At 45.1% G+C, this 24,668-nt stretch overlaps 1 protein-coding gene and 1 long non-coding RNA gene across 2 annotated transcripts; both read right to left on the bottom strand.

Moving 5' to 3' along the window:
- Positions 1-1,015: 1,015 nt before the first annotated feature.
- LOC132885522 (zinc finger protein 470-like) lies at positions 1,016-2,521 on the bottom strand. Its single transcript, XM_060920262.1, has one exon. The coding sequence runs from the start codon at positions 2,519-2,521 to the stop codon at positions 1,016-1,018; it is 1,506 nt and encodes a 501-aa protein (XP_060776245.1).
- Positions 2,522-2,918: 397 nt separating this feature from the next.
- On the bottom strand, positions 2,919-11,767 carry LOC132873835 (uncharacterized). Its single transcript, XR_009651605.1, has 3 exons — positions 11,687-11,767; positions 11,337-11,462; positions 2,919-3,087 (listed from the first exon to the last, which is right to left on the bottom strand). It is a non-coding gene; the product is annotated as an uncharacterized LOC132873835 (long non-coding RNA).
- Between the last annotated feature and the right edge of the window lie 12,901 nt (positions 11,768-24,668).

Here is a 24,668-nt window from a genome sequence, read left to right as displayed (position 1 = left end):
CCAACAGAATGACTCAACGACAACTTAGGATTGCTTTTCATCCATGAGAGGATAAATACCTGATACTCCCTATTAGTCAGACAGAACTGAAGAAGCTTTTCGGATGAGAGGTGAAACGTCTTCAAGAATCTTCAAGCAAGTCCAATTGCTCTCTTTTACCACCCATAGTCAACCCATTTAATTCTAGTGATCAGGTAAACAGGCTAATAACTCAATAATAAATGTAATCACTTCCATAATGGTATGTAATGGATTATGTCACTAACATCAAAATAAATCAATCATAATAAATTTGACAATCTCCCATAAATGTGGCCTCTTTGCTATGGCATCTTCTGGATCCCCAATGAACCCTTTCCTGTACATGCACAAACAATGTCATCAGTGTTTTTCCATTTTCTAGATCCATCTACATTTCCTACTCCTCACTAGTGGTTGCAGTAGTGGTGATGGTACACTACAAATACAGAAGTCTTCAAACCCATGGCTAAGCTAGTTATATGCCATAAACAAAGATGAAAAAAATGCACGAGTATTGATGAAACATCCAATTTCATAACATGTATTTATTTCAGAGATACAATTTGTATAATTCTGTTTGCTCTCAAACCTGAATAAACTGCACTTGTATAATAATGTGCACTTCTTATTGGTTGTACGACATTACATATATTTTGTCGTTTCAGCCAGCTTTGTTTTCTAAAACAGAAAATACACCCTTAGGAATTAGGAATGTAAGGCACGTTTTATAAGACGAAAGAACAATTCTGGAACAACTATAACTATTTTATTTAAATAGTATATAACCGCACATATTAAAATAAACATTGACCTGTTTTAGCAAACTCTTAGCTAATGAATGTTTTACTTTTGAGTAATCCTGGTGGTTTCTGTTTGAGTCTATAAGCAACAATAAAAAAAAAAATCACGTGATCTTGGCCACTGTATGATTTCATACATCTCAGTGAACAGAACCATTTCTCTTTGAAACTATGATACAAAGCTCGGCTCCAAGTCAACTGTCTGCATGTACATTATTTTTTCCTTGTTTCTTCCTTGTGCCTTTCCTCTTCCAACCTCTTTTCTGCTGCTCTTCATCAGAGTCAGACTCGCAACTCTCCAGCTCTGCATCAGCAGTAGTAGAGCACATTTTTCTTTGCCTCCTAGGTTGATCTTCGTTCCTTATGGGTCTCCCGATTGGTTTGTTCTCCTCTGCTGGCACACAGCTAGAGTCAGTGATGCCATGGTGCCTCTGCCGGTGGTTCCTCAGGCTGATGTGATTAAAAGACTCTCCACAATGCTCACAGAGGAAGGGTTTCTCTCCTGTGTGGAGACGCATGTGAGACTTCAGGTGTCCATCCTGGTTGAAGGAACGGTTACACACCTCACACTTGAAAGGCTTCTCCCCTGAGTGGATGCGCAAGTGTCTCTCATATCTGTAAAGCTCAGAAAATTTACTATTGCATATGCTGCAGGTGTGTTTCTTTTGACCTGGGTGGGTCTTTAAATGCTCATTGCGTGTAACAAAATCTCTAAATTTTTCTGGACAGTCTGGGCATATATAGCACAGCGTGTCTTCTTTGTGACTCTGCTCATGCTCTAGCTTGGACTGTTTTGTATCAAACACCATCATGCAGTATTTACAAGCATTTTGGTAGTCTCTGTGCAAGCGACGGTAATGCACTTTTTGTACAATTTCAGTGATGAAGCGTTTGTGACACACATTACAGGAAAACGGTTTGATTTTGTACTCGCACACATGACCCTTCTTGTTGCGGTCCGTCTCCACCCTGATTGTTTTATTACAGTCCTGACAGATCTTGTGTTCGTAAAGGTTGCTACCATGCTCAGCAATGGCATGCAGACGAAAACTCTGGGCATCACTAAAATGAACATAGAAGTCCTTTAAACTGGGGTTCTGGACATCACTGCCAGAGACACACGCCGTACAGCAATAGTAGTTCTTGTGCCTCTGAATTACACAAAGCATTTTAGCTACAGCTTCACAGTTAATACACCAAATTACTGGTTTAATAGTGTTCTGAAATGGTTTCTTGGTAAAGCCCTTGTTAGGAATTTCTTCATTACAGCTCTCCAAAGCCTTGTCTGAGGACTTTGGCAGGTGCTTGTCCGAATCTTCTTGCTGTCTCTTTTTAGAGGACTCATCACTCGCTTTCTCAGTGAGCCCTTTACTTCTGTCCTCATCAGTAAGCATTTCATCATCTGCACTCACATTGGCTTCGTCCAAGGAACTCAACAGGTACACGTCAAAATCCTCTTCCTGTTTATTTTGAGAGGACTTGTCACTTTCTTTCTCAGCAAGCTGATCACCATTACACTCATCAGTAAAAAGTTCCTCATCAGCTGTCAGCGTGTCAGAAGACTCAGTGTAATTTGGGTTAGTGGTTTCTTCACTTATCAGGGCAATATTTGAATCATCTTCCTCATCACTATCCTCATGTGTTTCCATCAGGAGACTCAGCTCCTCCTCCCTCACATTCTTGTCATGTTGCTCTCTCATTGAAATGGAATCAGCAGCAGCTTGAGCGCTGTCCTCACATGTTGGCTTTGGAGACTCAGTTGGGTGTTCCTGGACAACGGTCACAGGTATGCTGTCACACGATGGCCCATGAGCATCATCACATAGTGAACACTCATCAGTTACCTGAGGAGAAGAGACAGGCTTGGAATTATCACAACCTGTATACAGAAACTATTTCCTAATTCAACAAATGAAGCTTGTGCAGAAATCAGGATCAGAAAAAAAAAAACACCTCTTTATTGGTTACTGAAGTTCACCAGAACAATTATGGCATAAAAGGCAAACATCAAAAAGTGATTTCTATTGCACGCTCCAAGTCCAAGCATTGACTTGCTGTAGGGACTTGTTTTCCTTACATACACACCTTGTTGTTTGGTAGAACGGCTGCCTGAGAGGTCCACACTCTGTAGTTACAGCAGATCAGGCACTCTTGTCTGAAAGTGAGATTCTCACCTCTGCCTTTCCCTCGGATCCGACACTCACTGGAGCACTCCAGACAGTGGAACATCATATGCCCAAACATCTCCTTGGTCAAGGATACATAACTGTACAACAGTTTAAAAAAAAAAAAGTTATGCATGTGGAATGTTATGGAATCAAAACAAAAAAAAAAACAAATTGCAGCTTTCTTTCCTGAGGCACTAGCATGCGACAAAGCATGATGGACATAAAGCCGCAATTAAAGTTTAAATGCAATAAAAGTTTAATTTAAATAAATGTGACACACTAGCATGTGACAAAGTATGACGATGCAAAAAGCTGCTTTTTATAGTAAATTCCACAAAATTCTTTTAGCTGTCCCATTGGTTTTAATTGGAATTTCCAGTCGCTCTGTCCATCTAGTGCATTTGTTGTATTCCTTTTAGTCCATTCTTTGACTTTTTTAACTCTTTGATTACACACTTTGTGTAGTGTTTTACTCTCGCCTATGGATATGGCTTTTTCTCTTCAACAGAACGGTGGCAGCACCGTTCAAGAGATCAGCTGTTTGCACTACGAAGAAATGCTGGCAGTGTTTACCCTATACCGGAGAAACTGAGGCGGAACTACCAAGGCTGCAGAGCCGGCACGAAGGTGAGACCTAGGTGCCTGGAAAAGCAGTGGAGCTACAAGCCCTCTATTCCATCGATCGTGATGGGGAATGTGAACTCACTGGCTAACAAGACCGATGAGCTGGCTGCCCTGATAAGGAACCGGAAAATCTACAGGGAACGTAGCTTGTTGTGCTTTTCTGAAATGTGGTTAATTAGCAACATTCTGAATGCTAACATGGATCTACCTGGATTTACCACCGTAAGGGCAGACCGACACCAAACTGTGTGGCAGGCAAGTGCAAGGGTGGGGGTCTCGCACTCATCAACAACAGGTGGTGCAACCTGGGGCATGTCACAGTTAAGGAGACAATATGTTGCAGGGACATTGAGCTGCTGGCAGTGAGTCTCCAGCTGTATTACATGCCTACGGAGTTCTCGCATGCCATTGTTGTGTGCGTTTACATCCCCCCACGAACGCTTGCAGAAACTGTGTGATGTCATCCACTCCACAACTGTGAGGCTTCAAACTCAATATACAGAGGCTTTTATGGCGATCTCTGGTGATTTCAATCATGTCACACTGGATTCCACCCTCTCTGACTTTCATCAATTTGTGGACCATCCCACCAGGATAAACAGGACAATAGCCCTTACAGTGGGGCAAAAAAGTATTTAGTCAGCCACCAATTGTGCAAGTTCTCCCACTTAAAAAGATGAGAGAGGCCTGTAATTTTCATCATAGGTACACTTCAACTATGAGAGACAGAATGGGGGAAAAGAATCCAGGAAATCACATTGTAGGATTTTTAATGAATTAATTGGTAAATTCCTCTGTAAAATAAGTATTTGGTCACCTACAAACAAGCAAGATTTCTGGCTCTCACAGACCTGTAACAACTTCTTTAAGAGGCTCCTCTGTCCTCCACTCGTTACCTGTATTAATGGCACCTGTTTGAACTGGTTATCAGTATAAAAGACACCTGTCCACAACCTCAAACAGTCACACTCCAAACTCCACTATGGCCAAGACCAAAGAGCTGTCAAAGGACACCAGAAACAAAACTGTAGACCTGCACCAGGCTGGGAAGACTGAATCTGCAATAGGTAAGCAGCGTGGTGTGAAGAAATCAACTGTGGGAGCAATTATTAGAAAATGGAAGACATACAAGACCACTGATAATCTCCCTTGATCTGGGGCTCCACGCAAGATCTCACCCTGTGGGGTCAAAATGATCACAAGAACGGTGAGCAAAAATCCCAGAACTACACGGGGGGACCTAGTGAATGACCTGCAGAGAGCTGGGACCAAAGTAACAAAGGCTACCATCAGTAACACACTACGCCGCCAGGGACTCAAATCCTGCAGTGCCAGACGTGTCCCCCTGCTTAAGCCAGTACATGTCCAGGCCTGTCTGAAGTTTGCTAGAGAGCATTTGGATGATCCAGAAGAGGATTGGGAGAATGTCATATGGTCAGATGAAACCAAAATAGAACTTTTTGGTAAAAACTCAACTTGTCGTGTTTGGAGGAGAAAGAATGCTGAGTTGCATCCAAAGAACACCATACCTACTGTGAAGCATGGGGGTGGAAACATCATGCTTTGGGGCTGCTTTTCTGCAAAGGGACCAGGACGACTGATCCGTGTAAAGGAAAGAATGAATGGGGCCATGTATCGTGAGATTTTGAGTGAAAACCTCCTTCCATCAGCAAGGGCATTGAAGATGAAACGTGGCTCGGTCTTTCAGCATGACAATGATCCCCAACACACCGTCCGGGCAATGAAGGAGTGGCTTCGTAAGAAGCATTTCAAGGTCCTGGAGTGGCCTAGCCAGTCTCCAGATCTCAACCCCATAGAAAATCTTTGGAGGGAGTTGAAAGTCCGTGTTGCCCAGCGACAGCCCCAAAACATCACTGCTCTAGAGGAGATCTGCATGGAGGAATGGGCCAAAATACCAGCAACAGTGTGTGAAAACCTTGTGAAGACTTACAGAAAACGTTTGACCTCTATCATTGCCAACAAAGGGAATATAACAAAGTACTGAGATGAACTTTTGTTATTGGCCAAATACTTATTTTCCATCATAATTTGCAAATAAGTTCTTTAAAAATCAGACAATGTGATTTTCTGGATTTTTTTTTCTCATTTTGTCTCTCATAGTTGAGGTATACCTATGATGAAAATTGCAGGCCTCTCTCATCTTTTTAATTGGGAGAACTTGCACAATTGGTGACTGACTAAATACTTTTTTGCCCCACTGTATGTATGCCAATGTGAGAGATGCATACACAGTGCTACCCCCCTGCCCCTGCTAGGAAAATCAAAACACAACCTAATCTTTCTCCAGCCAAAGTACAAGGCACACGTGCAAAGGCAACCCACAACCACACACACATTCAGGAAGTGAATTCCTGAGGCAGAGGAGGCTCTGAGGGACTGTTTTGAGTCTAAAGACTGGAGTGTGCTACAGGAGCCACATGGTGAGGATACAGAGGTGGTCCACACTGTACAACTGACTACCTTAACTTCTGTATGGAAATTGTGGTTTCTACAAGGACTGTATGCTGCTTTCCAAATAATAAACCTTGGATTACCAGGTGATGTCAAGGACCTTCTTAATAAGAAGAAGACATTCAAGGATGGAGACCAGATGCAGCTGAAGTGTGTACAGGGTGAACTCAAAGTCAGGCTGAAAGAGGCAAAGGAGTCATACAGAAGGAAGGTGGAAAAAAGATACAGGAGAAAAACCCACAGGAGGTCTGGAATGGCATGAAGACCATTACATGATGTGGGGGGAGTAGTGGCACAGCAGATGGTGATGTGGTGAGAGCAAACCAGCTCAACAAATTTTACAACAGGTTTGATAGCCCTGCTGCTGTCTCTGCCACTGCCACTGCTGCAGCAACCACCCCGATACCTCCCCCATCAGCTTCTTCTACTGCTGACTGCACAGCTAACACCCCCACACCTCCCCAGCCAACTGCTGGTGACTGTCCATGTTGCACACACCCCTCTCCCTCACCTCAGCTATCAGACACACCTGGGGCCTCCCCACCATCACCACAAACCAGGTCAGAAGAGAGTTAAGGAGACTACACCCCAGGAAAGCAGGTGGCCCAGACAGAGTATGCCCTAGAAGGCTCAAGACCTGTGCTGTGGAACTGGGAGAGCCACTTCAACATGTCTTCAACTTGAGTCTGAGACCGGGTAGGGTACCTACACTACAGAAGACATCATGCCTCATATCAGTCCCAATGAAGGCACACCCCAGTGAACTCAACAACTTCAGGCCTGTTGCCCTTACATCACATATAATGAAGACCCTGGAACAGCTGCTGCTCCATATCCTAAGACTCCAGGTCTGCCATGCACTTGACCCACTGCAGTTCACCTACCAGGAGAATCTGGGTGTGGAGGATGCCATCCTCTATCTGCTACACAGGGCAAACTCTCGCCTGGATAAAAGGAGCAGTGCTATGAGAATCATGTTCTTTGATTTCTCCAGCACCTTCAACACCATACAATCCCTTCTACTGAGAAACAAGCTGTTGCAGATGAGAGTGGGTCCGCACCTAGTGTCCTGGACAATGGACTACCTCACAGAAAGACCTCGGTTTGTCAGACTGAGGGACTGAACATCTGAGACTGTGGTCAGCAGTACTGGTGCGCCACAGGGAACTGTGCTCTCCCCAATCTTGTTCACTATGTACACTACTGACTTCACATACAACTCTGAGTCATGCCACATGCAGAAGTTTTCTGATGATACTGCAATAATGGAGTGTATTAGGGATGGACAGGAGGGTCAGTACAGGAGCCTGATGGAGGACTTTGTAAAATGGTGCAGCTGCATTTACCTGAATATATTACATTCATTATTTCTTCTTCTTAAATCAAAATAATTAGTTTTTTCTTTTGTTTCAGACATGTAAAAGCTTTTTTACCTTTACCTGACATGTTTCGACAGTGTAACTTCCGTCTTCATCAGAGGGTCACCCGGATGTTGGTGTGTGACGTGCCTTTATAATCAGCTGATGTTGTGGAGGCATGACCTCCCTGTCAATATTGACAGGTCGGTCACGCCTCCCGCTGTCAGTGTTGCCCCCTCAGGACGGCGCTCCAGGTGTGGGAGAGCATGTACGCCCCCTCATCCCTGTTTATTGTTCTTGGGCTACGCTTTCTGATTTCTATTGACTCCTTGATCCAACGGTGGTATCTGTTGATACAAGAGAACAACAGATACCACCGTTGGATCAAGGAGTCAATAGAAATCAGAAAGCGTAGCCCAAGAACAATAAACAGGGATGAGGGGGCGTACATGCTCTCCCACACCTGGAGCGCCGTCCTGAGGGGGCAACACTGACAGCGGGAGGCGTGACCGACCTGTCAATATTGACAGGGAGGTCACGCCTCCACAACATCAGCTGATTATAAAGGCACGTCACACACCAACATCCGGGTGACCCTCTGATGAAGACGGAAGTTACACTGTCGAAACATGTCAGGTAAAGGTAAAAAAGCTTTTACATGTCTGAAACAAAAGAAAAAACTAATTATTTTGCATTTACCTGTATAACCTCCAGTTTGCCAGAGATAGAGAGCGAGCGTGTAAACACAAAGGAAAGTGGGTGCAATTTGTTCCCGCTGCCCGTGTAAAACGCACATTTAAAAACCCACTCAGTACAGTTTTAACAACAGGCTCTCTCAAACCTCTTCTCACACTCCTCTATGTTGATCTGGACAAGAATAGTCAAATTCATTCCCAAGTTCAAATGTTTTCATACAACCTTGTAAAACTGCAAATGCCCTCTTTCTTGGCATGGTCCACAAAACAAAGCCTCTATTCTGGACACCTTTACCATCAAGCATTCTTCCTCTCACAGCTTTACAAATCTTTCTTGTTCTTTGGGAAGTTCCTTGAGGTCATCCATACTGCTAACAAACTTTCTCGTTATACCAACAACGTATTATTCTTTTGTCTTTGGCCCTGCAACCACTTGTTCTTCAGCCAAACCTGCTTCTCCTACTACTTACACTTCCATCTCAGCTTCAGTCTTGACCTATAATAGCTTCTGCTGAAGACACTACTTCTGTTTCACCCAAAATAACAGTGGTTTTTCCTTCTGTCCCTCTTATATGGCCATTCTCTCAATAGATGTTAGTGTTGCACGGTCGTCTGGTCTACAGATAATCAAAAACAGAAAATGGTGAAACTTATGTATTCTGAAACATTATGAATCAATTCGACAATAATTTAATTAATATAATGATAAACCACCTGGTGTGTGAGGCAGTACTCTTGATAAAGCAGCATTTGTGAAAACAGCACAATAACAGAGGATCATATCCTATTACGTACATCCTTTGTATAGGATGGATTTTTTCCACATATTAGAGTACTTCCCCTCAAGATTTGTTAATGTACACCATATGCACCACTTCATGTAAGTGGCACAAGAAAACTGTCAATTTTATTATAAACATGCTGAATCAAATTCTGCATAATGAATCATTACTTCATACTGAAAAGCTGTATGTACAGTTTAATTTCAAGCATCTCTACTTACACGTCCAATTCATCTGCTTCACTTCTGTATTTATCTTCTTCCTCAAGTGCATCACTAAAATAAAATTAAGTTCCAAAATGTACAAACTCAAAATGTTCAAAAGAAACTTTTAATAATACTAGTTTTCATGGATGTGCAAGTTTTTTAGCCAAACCACAATGGCTAAACCAATTTATCAGTAACATTATATAGACCTTTTTATTTTTTTATTAGTGATATTATTCATAATGAATAAATAGGAGCCAAAAAATGGAGAATAACAAAAGATAGAGTTCTATAGACACAAAGGTACAGTTTATAAGGTCACAGGAGTTAACTTAGTTTGTTGTTGGTATGCCTTTTTAATCTCTAAACATCAATAACTACTTACAGCTGCAGTCAGAACTTTACATCCATTCATCATGGACAGGAATGTCATGGCAATATTGGGCTTCCAATGATTTATGTTGAACTGTTCTTGTTCTGTGGTAGAATGATTCTTCCTCCAATAATTTGGTACAACATGCATCTTTAAATTAAAAAAGAAGAATTTGGTACAGAAGTTTAAATTTAATTTTGGGTTTCCTTCAATCAACATGGCGGCATAGTGGTTAGCACCGTCACCTCACAGCAAGAAGGTTCTGGGGTCCGAACCTTGCCGTTGATTGGGGCCTTTCTGTGTGAAATTTACATGTTCTTCATGGACGGGCGGGTGGAATCAAAATTGCACATTCAGCACACCTAATATCTGGTTAAATGTCCATTGGCAAGTTTCACCTTGATTATATGCTGTTGGCAGCCATCAACAAGCTTGTGGCAGGGTTTTGGTTGGATATTTGAACACACTTCTTGGAAGAAATAGTAGAGTTCATTTAAAATTTGTGGGTTTCTCGGCATGGACCCAACTTTTAAGCACAGTCCACATGTTTTTTGGACTTTGGGAAGGCCATTCCAGGAGCATAAAAGTTAGCCTGCTTTATCTATTCAACAACCAGCTTGGAGTATTTGGGGTCATTTTCCTTTTGGAACACCTAATTGTGTTCAAGTTTCAACCATCCAGCTGATGCTGAAGAATTCTGAGGTAGCCCTCTTTCTTCATTATTCCATCCACTTTGTTCAACCATGCTTAACAGTTGGTACAGTGTTCTTGGGGTTGATAGCCTCACCTTTACGCCTCTAAACATACTTCTGGCCATTGTGGCTGAACAACTTAATCTTTGTCTTATCGGACCATAAAACTTTCCTCCAGAAAGTTTTTTCTTTGTCAATGTGGTCAGCTGTAAACTTCAGCTGAGCTTGAAGGTGTCAATTTTGGAACTGGGGCTTCTTTCTTGGACGGCAGCCTCTCAGTCCATAGCAATGTGAAATTTGCTTGACTGTAGGTGGAGACACTGGTGTTCCAGCAGCTTCCAGTTCATGGTAGGCCTGTGCCTTAGTGGTTCCTGATCATCTGATCCAATTTCCTCTCAACTAAGGGTGACCATTTGGGTCTTCTTCCAGACCTTGGTAAAGTGGCTACACCTTCCAATAACTTGTCCTTGCCAAACCCACCCTTTTTTATGTTGACACAGAAAGCTGTAGTCAGTCATGACCACTAACAGGAATTTCAGAGGTCCTGGCAAGTTAAGACATTCTGGCACTTTCAGCACCACTGAATTGATCATCTAAATTGGTGTATGCATATTTGTGACCTTGTGTTGATTTCAGAAAACTGAAAATGAATTAAAATTGGGTCAATTTTTTTTAGGTTTTTCCCCCTATTGAAGATGTATGTTGTACAATAATTTATCCACAGAAAAGGAAGAGTTCAAAGAAAATCACTGAAAGCTCAATACTGTCATGACATTCATGCCCATAATATGTAAACTTTTGACTGCAACTGCTCTTTAATCTGAGTTACCTGAAGTGTCATCACTCAATATAACAGAACAAAATCTTAGTGACCGTGAAGTTGTGTCACATAATTAGGTAGTTTAATTTAAAAAAAATAATAATAAAAAATAGAATATACTGTGTACCTAATGAAACACTGGGAAATTAAAAAACACTACCACCATGACATTCAGACATAAGACAGATGGCAAGAAATGCTAAACACTGTGTGATATTTCTAGCTAATCCTGACATGTGAAACAAATGTAAAAACCTTTCAGAATCAAGAACTACTTCATTCTTACACCGTCCAATGTTTGCATTGTGTTAACTTCTCTACATACCTGCTTGACTGATGACTCTGAAATGGGTTGCCAGTCAAGGACTCATACATGGGGTTTACTTCTTGTTGAATTGAGTTCTCAGCAAAGTAGCAGGATTTCTCTCTGGTCTGTCCAATAACGTCAATGCTAGAAATATACAAGGTCATTTACTGTAATGCTATTGTAGAACAAGTAAACATGGTAATGTTGTGTAAAAATATTGCACTGGCAGTTGCTTTTACATAAAGCTATCTCAAGGTGCACCATCTAGTCACTCATTACAGAAATGCAAAATATGCTTAATAAGCAACATACAGTACATGAACTGTAGGTTTGCTTTCTGTTAAAAGAAAAATGATTCCTTTACTCACTCACGATCATCCAGATTTTCTTCAAAAAGAACAGGAGACAAAGGCTGTGTGAATCCTGCAAATTTGTCACGTATGCTTTTAGCCGGTGCCGAGCACAGTTCATGACAGGATTTCGCTTTGTCTTTACGACTCAAAGCTGAAAAATAAAGTGGAATTATTAGAAAAGGAATTTAAAAGCTCCAACAAGACAAAATACTTTACATAGTCAAACTATAATATTACTTATGTTTCTTCTCACCTCTGGGAATACCGTTTCTGTCATTTGTGCCTGGATCTCTAAACTTCGTTGACACCAGTGCAGCAAAACCTCCGCAAATTCACTATTGGTGATCCCACTGCAACACATCTCGAACTTTTTCTTCATCCACATGTCGTATGTGGATGTTTGGAACACAACGTGCCTCATTTTTTCCTTCCTTCGTGGCCGCCCGCGAGTCGGCCGAGGCCGGTTCAGATCCATAATGGAATAACTGTCCAAAACAGAATGGACTGGTCAAAAGAATTTAAAATATAGATACTTTGACAAAATATTTTCAATTTCATGTTACAATTTATGGTCTAAGGCCTAAGATGTTGCTGAACTGTTGGACTGTTTTTCGTAATACTATGGAATATCGATGGCATCAAAAATGGTGACACTTTATTTGGCGCAGAGATTTCTGGGAAGGCTGAGCTGGCCCTTTAAGTAGTGTGTTGTGGTGATCGAGTCCAGGTGTGTGCAATCAGTAACTGAGTGACAGTGAATGTAACAAACATGGCATGTGGATGTTGTCGTCCAAGGTGTCCATAGCTGTGTCCACTTACTTACTCACTATATAGTGTTTGCTACATAGAATACTCACTAGGGGATAAGGGCAGACAGCTGTTGATAGATTTCAGACACTATATGGATGTTATGCTGCTACATGATTATGTGCCGGATATCTGGAATTATTATCTTTGTTGCATAAACAAACCCCAGAACATCTGCAATGCCATGGACACTAACGTTGCTGTTTTTGGATAAGTACACTGTCTCCTCACAGCAAGAAGGTTCTGGGTTCAAACCACACAGCCAATGAGCCTTTCTGTGTGGAGTTTGCATGTTCTCCCTGTTTCTGCATCCTCCCACAGTTCAAAGATATGCAGATTAGGTAAAATACCCAGCCACTGGGGTTGCACAAGCCAGTGCATACTTGGTGCCAGTCCCAAACCCGGATAGATTGGGGAGGGTTGTGTCAGGAAGGGCATCCGGTGTAAAAACAAAAACCTATACCAAATCAAATATGCAGATCATGATGATTTCCTGTGGCAAACACTAACAGGAGCAGCCAACAGAAGATGACAACACATTGTAATTAAAACCTCTTGTAACAATGTAAAAAAAAAAATTTGCAGAACATATCCGTGCACACAACTTTATTTACAACAATCTTTGGCTGAACTGTATCCTCCTATGCAAGCAGGATGAAGATTGTAGCTGTAAATATAATATATACGAGAGATTATTGACAGTCCATAATTATCGACACCTTTTCAGATTTAACAATAAAAAACAATGTTACAAAAGGTGAGTTTCAGTTACAACAGTTATTATTGGTGAATTAATCCACCGGAAGACCTCCCTCGCCCTTTGATTTTGTCGTCTGATGACGCAGCTCGTTACCCGAGATGGAATTTTTTTTAGCACGATCAGCAATTTGAGGAAAACCCGGACGTTATCATCGCAGGTAAGCATGGTGGAAAGATTACGGACATGTTTTTACTGATCAAATTCACCGATATTTCATGATCTCCTTGTTGAAACCTACTTTGTTTCTTACTCTTTCATTTGACAGTCACCATTTTGTATCTAAACGCGCGTTTGAGAGTCACGTGAGGTGTCGATAATAGTGAACACTTTCACCGGTGTCCACCATTATCGACACCCTGTGGAATTAAGGGACATTTACAACTGTTATGGATCGATCTTTGTGTAACATTGTTGAAGTAGATGAAGTACTTTAAAAAAAATAAAAGTGCTGTGATTTATAATAATAATTTTTTTTTCCTGATTGATGACAGAATGGAATGTTGATAGAGTATTTGGAATCCTATTACAATAAATAGAATTAGACCAGAATTAAATTCCTAGCATATAAAAAAAATACATGCTTGAAATATTCAAAGTTTTCTATTCATTCAGAATTTTTTTTTTTTTTTTGCAGTTTGTTGTAAATATTGAAAACATATTACAATATCAGTAGACATTTTATATTTTGGTTTGTGGAATGACATGCAACCTTTGACCTGGATTTTCATGTGGTTACAATGTCAATTGTCTGACATTTATTGGTAAACTACAAAACTAGAAATTAATACAAACAACAAAAATGATGAACAAAATGTGATCTATGAAAATACTTTGAAAGTGGAACAAAAAGATTTTCTGATGCAGGTTAAACATTATCAGTTCATTTGTTTACAAACATTACAATTACTTCCTCATTTACATAAGCACTGACTGATATATTTATATAAAATATATTTTGTACTAAATACAAGTCTATGTAAAACAAATTTTAAATAAAAATTATGTTTTGTTAATACCACATACCGATTATTATTATTATTATTAATTTTTTTTTAAATAAATAAAATCATCTGGATGTCAATAATTGTGGAACAGTGTCATGTGATCTGATACGCTCAGTAATTGGGAATCAACTCAATTTTTTCCCCCCAGTGGAAGTTTGAGTAACTATTCATGCACAATTTATGTACTGAAAGTCTTTTCTACTTTTGCATACATCTTTAATTTAAAAAAAAAACACTAGAATTTGATGCACAAGTTTTAACTTTTTTTTTTTTTAGATTTTCTGAACTCAACACAGGGTCAAATATTTACATATGTTCACTTAGATTATTAATTCAGAGGTGCTGAAACTTCCAAAATGTCTCTTATCTTGCCAAGGCCGAGGTCTCTTAACTTCCTGTTAGTGATCATGATTGACTACAGCTGGTAGTTTCTCTGTGGCTTCATAAAAAGGGTTTGTTTACAGCACTCATTGGATTGACCAACACACAGTAAAATGGGAAAGTTCAAGCAGCTCAGTGCAGATTTTAGAAAGGGGATCACAGATATACACAACTCCAGAATGTCTCTCAGAGCCATTTCTAAACAACTGCAAATTCCAAGATCAGTTCAAACAACTGTATCCAAGTTATTGTGAAGTGTAGTCACTTTGCCAAGCCACTTTGCTTTAAGAAAACCCAAACGGTCACCCTCAGCTGAAAGGAAATTGGTTTGGATGGTCAGAAACAACCTGAGAACCACCATGGCACAGCCCTGCCATGAACTGGAAGCTGATGGATCACTGTCTACAGTTCAGATCACCATGGACTAAGAGGCTGCTATCCAAGAAATAACCCCCTGCTCCAAAATTGACACCTTCAAGCTTAAAGTTTGAAGCTGACCACACGGATAAAGAAAAAAAGCTGTATGGTCAGATGAGACAAAGATTGAGTTGTTTGGCCACAATGACCACCATGTACAGAGGGACACTGTACCAGCTGGTGGTGGTGATGGTAGGATCATCATGCTCTGGGGCTGTTTTGCTGCCAGAATTCTTCAGCATAAACCATCAGAAACTTGAACACGACTTGGGACTTACAACAGGACAATGAACCCAAACATGCATCAGAGCTGGTTGTGGAGGATAAAGCAGGCTAACATTAAGCTTAAAACAAGTCCTGACTTCAACCCTATTGAAAATATATGGCCTGTCGAGTCCTTGTCAAGGAAAAAAACAAAAAAACAAACAAATTAAATTGAACTCTACCAATTCTACCATGAAGAGTCGTGAAATACCCAGCCATAATTCTGCCAGATGCTTGTTCATGGTAAACAAAAATGTTTGGTCAAGGTGAATCTTAAGCCAGTATCTCACTGGGCTGCGACAGGCTACAACTAGTTGGAGACACAACAATTGCGATAAAATATGTGAATTCGCGACAATTTTCACTTGGAATCAAACTGAATTGATATTCGTATATTTTATCCCAATTGTTGTGTCTCCAACTAGTCGCAGGCTGTCGCAGCCCAGTGAGAACTGGCTGAACTCGCACTTCTTGTCTCACAGAAATTGACTTGAGAAGGGTTCGTGACGGCTTTGCGACACCAGCAACGCATTTGTGGCTATTTTCAGAGAAATTTTGTTGCACAAATTTTTTGAACATGTTCAAAATTTCAGCGACAAAGGAGCGACACTTTGCAGCTCATACGAGGAAATTGAGAAGCCCCACCAATGTTTCAAGACACTTTTGAAACTCTCTCGCAAATGGCGTTCGCAATTTGTCGCAAGCTGTTGCAGCCCAGTGAGATACTGGCTTTACGAAGAGATATTTTACTCAAACATTAGGTTAACGTGGGGTGGCCTTGGACTGAAGTGCCCTTGAGCAAGGTACCTAACCCCTGACTGCTCCCCGGGTGCTCTAGTGTGGCTGCCCACTGCTCTGGGTGTGTGTGTGTGCGTGCGTGTGTGTTCACTGCTTCAGATGGGTTAAATAAGAAAGAAAGAAAGAAAGAAAGAAAGAAACCTTTATTTGTCACATGCACACTTCAAGCACAAGGAACACATGCACACACACCCAGAGCAGTGGGCAGCCACACCAGAGCGTCTGGGGAGCAGTCAGGGGTTAGGTACGTTGCTCAAGGGCACCTCAGCCCAAGGCCGCCCCACGTCAACCTAGGGCGTAATTTTGGGTAGGGACGTGTCCCTACCAATATTCAGCCGCTACTGTGTAATCATGATCAATAAAACCGATGTCCTAACCTGAGCAATGATTATATGGCACACAAAGGGTTAAATGTATGACACTGCTAATAATCCCCCCTCTAACGTAGATATTCTCTGATTAGCTACCTGTTTCTCGCTAACTTACATGGTTGGCTATCCCAGCTGTCACTCCATCTGCTGTAAAAGCAGCACACTTCCCACAGCAGCCATGACTACCCACCCATCAACCCCCCGTATCTCACACGTACACACCTGACCTACCCCACGCACCCTCCACTCTCCGTCAGCCTACAAATTGAGCTGGACTTCGATGTCCATGCATGCTTGCCCTACGACTCGCATGCTGACTTGAGTATCATGGATGACGGCCCCCCTCCCAAGAAACGAGACATTCATTCATTCTCCTTCAAAGTCAAGAATGTAAGTGCAGGGTTTCCGTCGAGCTTTAAAAACTCAACAAAATACTTTTGATGTATGTTAACCCTTCATAAAAGTATTGCTGCGGCTCCTTAGGCAGGTTTAACAATGTGACAGGACGCATCAGAGCTAGGCTACTGCATAACTGCAGAGAAAAGGAATGCTGGAGCAATGTAACTTGGTGTTAGATAATATCCTTGATCAATGAATGTTAAATTTATAGACCTAATGGTTTTACAGAATGTAAGTAGTCAGATGTAGGCTACTGCATGGCCATGCAGATGTGCGACTTGCATTTCAGAATCAACAGCGTGACAGCTGCTGAGTTCACCGTTTTACAGAGACCTCTTTCTACTACTACTAGGCTAGGCTAGATACAACAAATCCATGGTCCTTTACTGCCACCTACAGACGAATATTGGTAACTGCCTTGGATCACTTTTGTGTCCCCACCAATGTCAAAATCAAAGTTACTCCCTTGATGTCAACCTAACTGCATGTCTTTGGACTGTGGGGGCACCTGGAGGAAACCACGCAGACACGGGGAGAACACGCAAACTCCACACAGAAAGGCCCTCGCCAGCTGCTGGGTTAGAACCCAGAACCTTCTTACTGTGAGGCGACCGTGCTAACCATTACACCACCGTGCCGCCCATGGAGGATGAATTTAACTGTGCTTGAAGTGTGCATGTGACAAATAAAGGTTTCTTCTTCTTCTCTATTCTCTAAATATTAGGTGTGCTGTACTATGTATATTTTTGACCCTATCTTGATTTCAGAAAACTCAAAGAAAATTAAAACTTGTGCACCAAATTCTAGTGTTTATTTTAAATTCAAGATGTATGCTGTACAATCATTCTGCCACAGAAAAAGAACAGTTTAAAGAAATTACTGAAAGCCCAAATATTGCCATGACATTCATGTCACTGGATGTAAACTTCTGACCACAACTATATATACACTTGTAGCGCGTATCGAGTGTGGGTGGAGCACAGAGGACGGCAGGACAATGCTTTGAGGCAGATAAGTCTATTTTATTTTCACAACTTTTCAGTCTAAGTACTTCCATATACACACACACACACACACACACACTTCGTCTGGTCCCAGGTTGCGCTCCCTCTCCTCTCTCTCTGCTTCCTTAAATAGGGAGCGGTTACTGGGAAAACACACACAAACAGGTTAATTACCGTCAGGTGTAGCGATTCTGCCACTCACCTTCCCTGGCTCCACCCTCCTGTCACAGACCGGCGCTTGACCACGCCCCCGCTGCCACATACCCCCACCGCCTAACTCAGGCCGGGCGCTCGTCCGGCCCGCAGCCGACTCCCCCCCCCCCCCTTGACGGGAGAGGAAGTCCGCCACGACCATCTGCGCCCCCGGCCTGTGGACCACCTTGAAGTTGAAGGGTTGGAGTGCCAGATACCAATGGGTGATCCGCGCGTTGGCATCCTTCATGCGGTAGAGCCACTGGAGGGGCGCGTGGTCCGAACAGAGGGGGAAAGAGCGCCCCAGCAGGTAGTAACGGAGGGCGAGGACTGCCCACTTAATCGCCAGGCACTCTTTTTCAATTGTGCTGTAGCGCCCCTCACACACTGACAGCTTCCAGCTGATGTATAGGACTGGGTGGTCCTCCCCCTCCACCTGCTGGGACAAAACGGCCCCCAGCCCTCTGTCCGACACATCAGTCTGCAACAAAAAAGGGAGAGAGAAGTCAGGGGAGTGTAAAAGTGGCCCCCCACACAGTGCAGCCTTTACCTCAGAGAAAGCCCGCTGGCACTGCTCCGTCCACTGGACCGGATCTGGCGCCCCCTTTTTAGTGAGGTCAGTCAGCGGGCTGGTGACATCCGAATAATTAGGTATAAACCTACGATAGTAGCCAGCCAGCCCCAGGAACTGTCTCACCCCCTTTTTGGTCTTGGGCCTCGGGCAGGCCGCAATCGCTGCTATCTTATTAATTTGGGGACGCACCTGCCTGTTGCCCAAGTGGAAGCCCAGATACCGTACTTCCACCCGCCCAATCGCACACTTCTTCGGGTTGGCAGTGAGTCCCGCCCGCCTCAGCGACCTAAGGACGGCCCTCAGGTGTTGTAGGTGCCGCTGCCAATCATTACTATAAATGATGATATCGTCTAGGTAAGCGGCCGCATAGGTGGCGTGGGGGCGGAGGACCCGGTCCATCAGCCGCTGAAACGTAGCGGGTGCCCCAAACAGCCCAAACGGAAGTGTGACGAACTGGTGTAAGCTGAACGGTGTGGAAAAGGCCATTTTTTCCCGGGAAAATGGAGTCAAGGGGATCTGCCAATATCCCTTCGTCAAATCCAGTGTCGAGTAAAAGCGAGCCGTGCCTAGTCGATCGAGCAGCTCATCAATACGAGGCATTGGGTACGCGTCGAATTTAGACACCGCGTTGACTTTTCTATAGTCCACGCAGAACCGGACCGAGCCGTCGGCCTTGGGAACCAAGACCACCAGGCTGCTCCAGTCACTGTGGGACTCCTCGATGATGCCCATTTCGAGCATGGCCTGAAGTTCTTCCCGAATCACCTTTTTTTTGTGTTCGGGTAATCTATAAGGACAGCTCCGCACTACCACCCCCGGGAGCGTCTCTATGTGGTGTTCTATGAGGTTAGTGCGACCGGGCAGGGGCGAGAACACATCCGAAAACTCGGCCTGCAACTGGGCAACCTCTGTGAGTTGGGTTGGGGAGAGGTGGTCTCCACAGGGGACCAGAGAGGTACGTGATGCCAATGACCCTTTTTGGACCTCCGGCCCCAGCTCCACCTTCTCCGGAACTACCGACACCAATGCCAAGGGGACCTCCTCGTTCCAGAGTTTCAGTAGATTGAGGTGGTAGATCTGTAGTGCCTCCTCCCTGTCCGTTCGCCTAACCTCATAGTCGACGTCCCCGACTCGCCATGTGACCTCAAAGGGTCCTTGCCACTTGGCGATTAATTTGGAGCTCGACGTGGGCAACAGGATGAGTACCTTATCTCCCGGAGTGAACTCTCTAAGGCGCGTGCCCTTGTTGTACAGGCGGGCTTGCCGTTCCTGGGCCTGCCGCAAATTCTCCTGAGTTAGGTGGGTGAGCGTGTGGAGTTTTGCGCGCAGATCCATAACGTACTGAATTTCGTTTTTGCTTTGTGAAGGTCCCTCCTCCCAATTTTCCCGCAGAACATCTAAGATGCTGCGCGGCTTACGCCCATATAATAATTCAAACGGGGAGAACCCCGTGGAGGCTTGGGGGACCTCTCGCACCACAAACAACAAGGGTTCAAGCCACTTATCCCAGTTACGTGCGTCCTCACTTACGAATTTTTTGATAATATTCTTGAGGGTGCGATTGAATCGTTCAACTAAACCGTCCGTCTGTGGGTGATAAACGCTGGTGCGGATCGGCTTAATACCCAGTAGCCCATACAGTTCGCTCAGTGTTCGTGACATAAACGAGGTGCCTTGGTCAGTCAGAATCTCTTTCGGGATTCCAACCTGGGAGATGACGTGGAAGAGGGCCTCCGCAATACTGCATGCTGAGATATTGCGAAGAGGCACCGCTTCCGGGTGTTCAGAATTGCGGTGCCAGGTCTTAATTATTTTGACCTTTAAAAGTAGTAAACAGGCACCCTTGTCAGACATAGTGGCTCCCAACTCGTTAGTTGTCAGGGCAACCGACCTCCTCCCCGTTGTTTGTGCACACGCTGTGTGCGTGGACAGGGCATGTTACAACACGCCAACTTCAGACACCCTGGTGCCACTGTCCATCACACGCCAACTTCAGACACCCTGGCACCACTGTCCATCACACTGTGCTGCGTGGACTATATAAGATGCGCACAAACATCGAGGAAAACACAGCACACATCAGACGGGGACTCCATGCAACACCTGCTTCTCATCAGTGAATATTTGGATCCGTTTCTCTCTTTCTCTCTCTGTTTCATTTCTTTCTTGCTTTCTATCTTTCTATCGCGGACGTGTCAGGATCCAACGTCCATCATTTGTGCCGTGTGTGCATTCCGTGCGTCCTTGAATGTAAGTTGTTTATTGTTGCGTAGCTACTGTGTTATGTGTGTACTCGCTATCTGTAACTGTTACATGTAGCGGTAATGCTAGCGAGTATTTCTTCTCTTTTTCTCTCATCCTGTGTCTGTCTATTTTCTTACGTGTTTGTTCTGTTCTGTTCAGTAGCCATGTAATGATAGCGCTTGTTTTCTCGACCACGGTTTGTTACGGGAGCACATTTCATTATTAGCCATTGCCGTGTTGGGAGTGTAGTGGTGGTATGTACAGTTCATAACCGCGCCACATATTCTAACCTTCTATGCGCAATGCAGCGCTTAAAGGAGCCACGCTCCCCTTCATTCAGCCGACACACTCTGTGTCTTCATGCGGGTGTGACTCGCTGTAAGCAGTTGCACCACACACCTTGGTAATGATAGCTGCTGTAGGCAGCTATCCTCATCCCCCGTGTACGTTGTACACATTGTACATATTGGGTACATATCGTGTATATAGTCAGTATCTAGTGTGTTGTGTTATTTATTATGGGGTGTAAGTAGCATTCATTGGGCTTTACATTGTTTTACTTATATAGTATTCATTTGTGTGTTTTACATTTGTATTACATTGTATATAATTATTATTCATTTGTGTTAATATATATTTAATGCGATGTGTATTTGTATTTATATCATTGTTATTATTTACATTATTGCTTGTGTGTATATTATTGCTCATGTCTTGTTGTAATTGTATTTTATTCTGTTTTCTAGTAAAACCACGGTTTACACTGTTGCTCATGAGTGGACATCCATTAATTCCTGTTCTAACCGGACAGCCTGTGTAGCTTGCTGTATACCTGATCCAGTGTCCCTCTTATACAGTCCTTTACCCTGTCCATCACCGGACACCCATTTTTATATGGTCCTTCGAGCCGGATACAGCATTCTACACAGTCAGGATGTCCACTCATGATGGCAGTGGCCGTCCTCGCCGTGAGCCCCACCACCCCAGGCACCTGGATGACTACGTGGTGACCCAGGCTCAGCGACGGCTGCCACAGTACGGCGCACACACCCAGGATGATTCTTCCCACGTGGGAGACAGCAGGCCCCGGGAGCCATCACACACTCCCCCTGCTGGGCAGACTCCCCTGGACACGTCAGCAGCTATCCTCCTCGCCCTTCAGCAGATACGGGAGGACTATCAGCAACTGCAGCGGGATAATCGGCAGATGCAGGAGGACAATCGGCAGCTGCAGCGGGATGTGCAGTACCTGTTGCAACAGCACTATGCATCACCTCCACGCACTCCAGCGAGGGACATCCAGGTTCCAGCCGTCACGCCTGGAACCCCCCCAGCAGTCTTATCATCACCACTGCAGCATGACAGAACATACAGCCCTGCTGACTCAACCAGTGGACATCACCGCGCCCCGGTGGCAGAGCAGTCGTCACCTCTACCTCGGCCACACATCGCAGGAGCTGAGGCAGCGACGTCCACACCGCCACACGGAGGAGCTCCCCATCTGCCAACACCACTGATGGCAGAGCTGACAGAGCACCTGAGGAGCATGAATCTGCCACGGGGTCACTCCTTCATGTCATCCTCACCCTCTCCTGCCACCCCACAGTACTCAGCGCCATTCAGCCCACGGCGCCCTTCATCTGCTCAGAGACAGCGGACGTCATCACCGGTGTCGGCCGGTCAGAGGGCAGTGGCACCAGATCATCACAGGCTGTCACCTGTCCCACAGCGACTGACATCTCTTCCCCCTCAGGAGCTGACCTACCGCAGGCCCAAGATGAGAATCCCAGCGTTCACCGAGGACGACCCACGGCAGTTCAACAGGATGCAGCTGGCGCTCGACAACGTCCTACCACCCGACGCGACAGAGCGCTTCAAATATCAGATCCTGCTGGACCACCTGAAGCTAGAGGATGCTGTCCTGGTAGCGGATGCTTACTGCCACAGCAGCTATCCCTACAGTGATACGATGGCAGCCCTCACGAAGCTCTTTGGGCAGCCCCGCAAACTGGCACTCAGGCAGATCAACCAGGTCTTGGCTGAGCCCCCTGTCAGGAGCGGTGACCAGAGAGGCTTCAGGAACTTCGCCCTGAAGGTGCAGTCCTTGGTGGGGATGCTGGATAAGATGGGGACCCAGGAACAGCTTGAGCTACGGTGTGGTTCGCATGTGTCTCGATTGCTGCCCAAGCTGCCTCACGAGCTGCGTACTGCCTTCAGGCGGTACATCGACCCAGACCGTGTGCCTGTCCCCACACTCCTGGACTTCGCCGCATGGTTACAGCACGAGGTTGGTGTGCAGCTGGACGAGACCAACGACCCGCCAAAGGCAACAGCGAGCCAGGCAGAGCGGCAGCGGAGCACCAGAGGCAAGCAGCCGGCAGCCACACGCTCCACCACGGTCCTGCTGGTAGACCCCCCAACCAAGTCAGCTCAGCAGCCATCAAAGTCAGCTCCACGCACACCCGCCAAGGTGGAGCCTCCAAAGAAGTACTGCCCCTTCTGCAACAGCATGGAGCACTACTTCAACCAGTGCACTGCGTTCAAGAGTATGTCACTGGAACCGAGGCTCCAGTGGATCAAGACCGGGAAGAAGTGCTGGAGGTGTGGACGCGACCATCAAGCAGCTCAGTGCTACCTCAAGGCACGGTGCCCGAAGTGCATTCGCCTGCACCTCGAGGTACTTCATGAGGTGAATGCACAAAGCAGGCCGGAGACTGCGACACTGTCTTCACCCAGCCAGCCATCCACCTACTACCTCGACCCAGCACGGAGAGGTAGTTGTGTGCTGCTGAAGATGGTGAAGGTGCTCCTTCATCACGGGGGCAAGAAGATGGAGACCTATGCCATCCTCGATGACGGGTCAGAGCGCACCATGCTCCTCCCCCAAGCAGCGCAGCAGCTTGGCCTCAAAGGACAGAGTGAGAATCTGGCCCTCCGCACCATCCGTCATGACATCAGAACGGTGCCGGGGAGGTCAGTGTCCTTCTCTGTGTCATCCCTCAGTCAACCGCAGCAGCGGTACAAGATACAGCGGGCCTTCACATCACCCGAACTGGGACTGTCCCCTCATTCACACCCAGTTGAGGCTCTCCAAAAGACCTACCGCCACCTCAGAGGGCTGCCTCTTCACTCCGTTACTCAGGCCCGTCCGCTGCTCCTCATTGGGTCTGACTACCCAGACCTCCTCATCCCCATCGAGCCTGTGCACATAGGCCCACCAGGTGGACCCATTGCCCTGAAGACACGCCTTGGGTGGACACTTCAAGGCCCCGCCAAGGCTGTCAAGCATCGGTCTTCCACCTCAGCGTGCCTGTTCATCAGTGCACCGTCACCATCAGTGGAGCTGCTGCAGGACGCCACCGAGCTGCGGAAGTCCCAGTTCTGCGGCCACATCACCGTGACCTCTGACCCTGCGTTGCCTGATGCAGGGACCTTCAGTCAATATCCAGAGCTGCTGGAGGCCACAGTCAGAGCGCGTCACGGGGCGGCCACATCCGCCATCACAGCTGAGGACTACAGGCAAGCGGAGATGGCACTCCTCAGGAAGGCACAGAGTGACTCCTTCCCCGAAGACCTCACCCTGCTCTCAGCGGGGAAGCCAGTCTCCACTGACAGCAGGATCCTCACATTGTCCCCGGAGTACGACGCTGAGACACAGCTGATCCGGGTCGGAGGTCGTCTGCGCAGGTGTGACACGGTTGAGGAGGAGACTCTGCACCCCATCCTGCTTGACCCTCAGCACCCCATCACCCAGCTCATCATCCGAGACTTCGACAGCCACC

The sequence above is a fragment of the Neoarius graeffei genome, chromosome 1 (genome assembly GCF_027579695.1).
Source record: "Neoarius graeffei isolate fNeoGra1 chromosome 1, fNeoGra1.pri, whole genome shotgun sequence".
In the NCBI taxonomy this organism is placed as follows: Eukaryota; Metazoa; Chordata; class Actinopteri; order Siluriformes; family Ariidae; genus Neoarius; species Neoarius graeffei.
Note: the sequence above shows the minus strand (reverse complement) of the source record. Positions and strands in the feature narration are given on the sequence as shown.

What these genes read in the sequence shown, in the direction of transcription:
- LOC132885522 (XM_060920262.1), bottom strand. Translation starts at nt 2,521, where the DNA reads ATGAGAGAGCAACATGACAAGAATGTGAGGGAGGAGGAGCTGAGTCTC.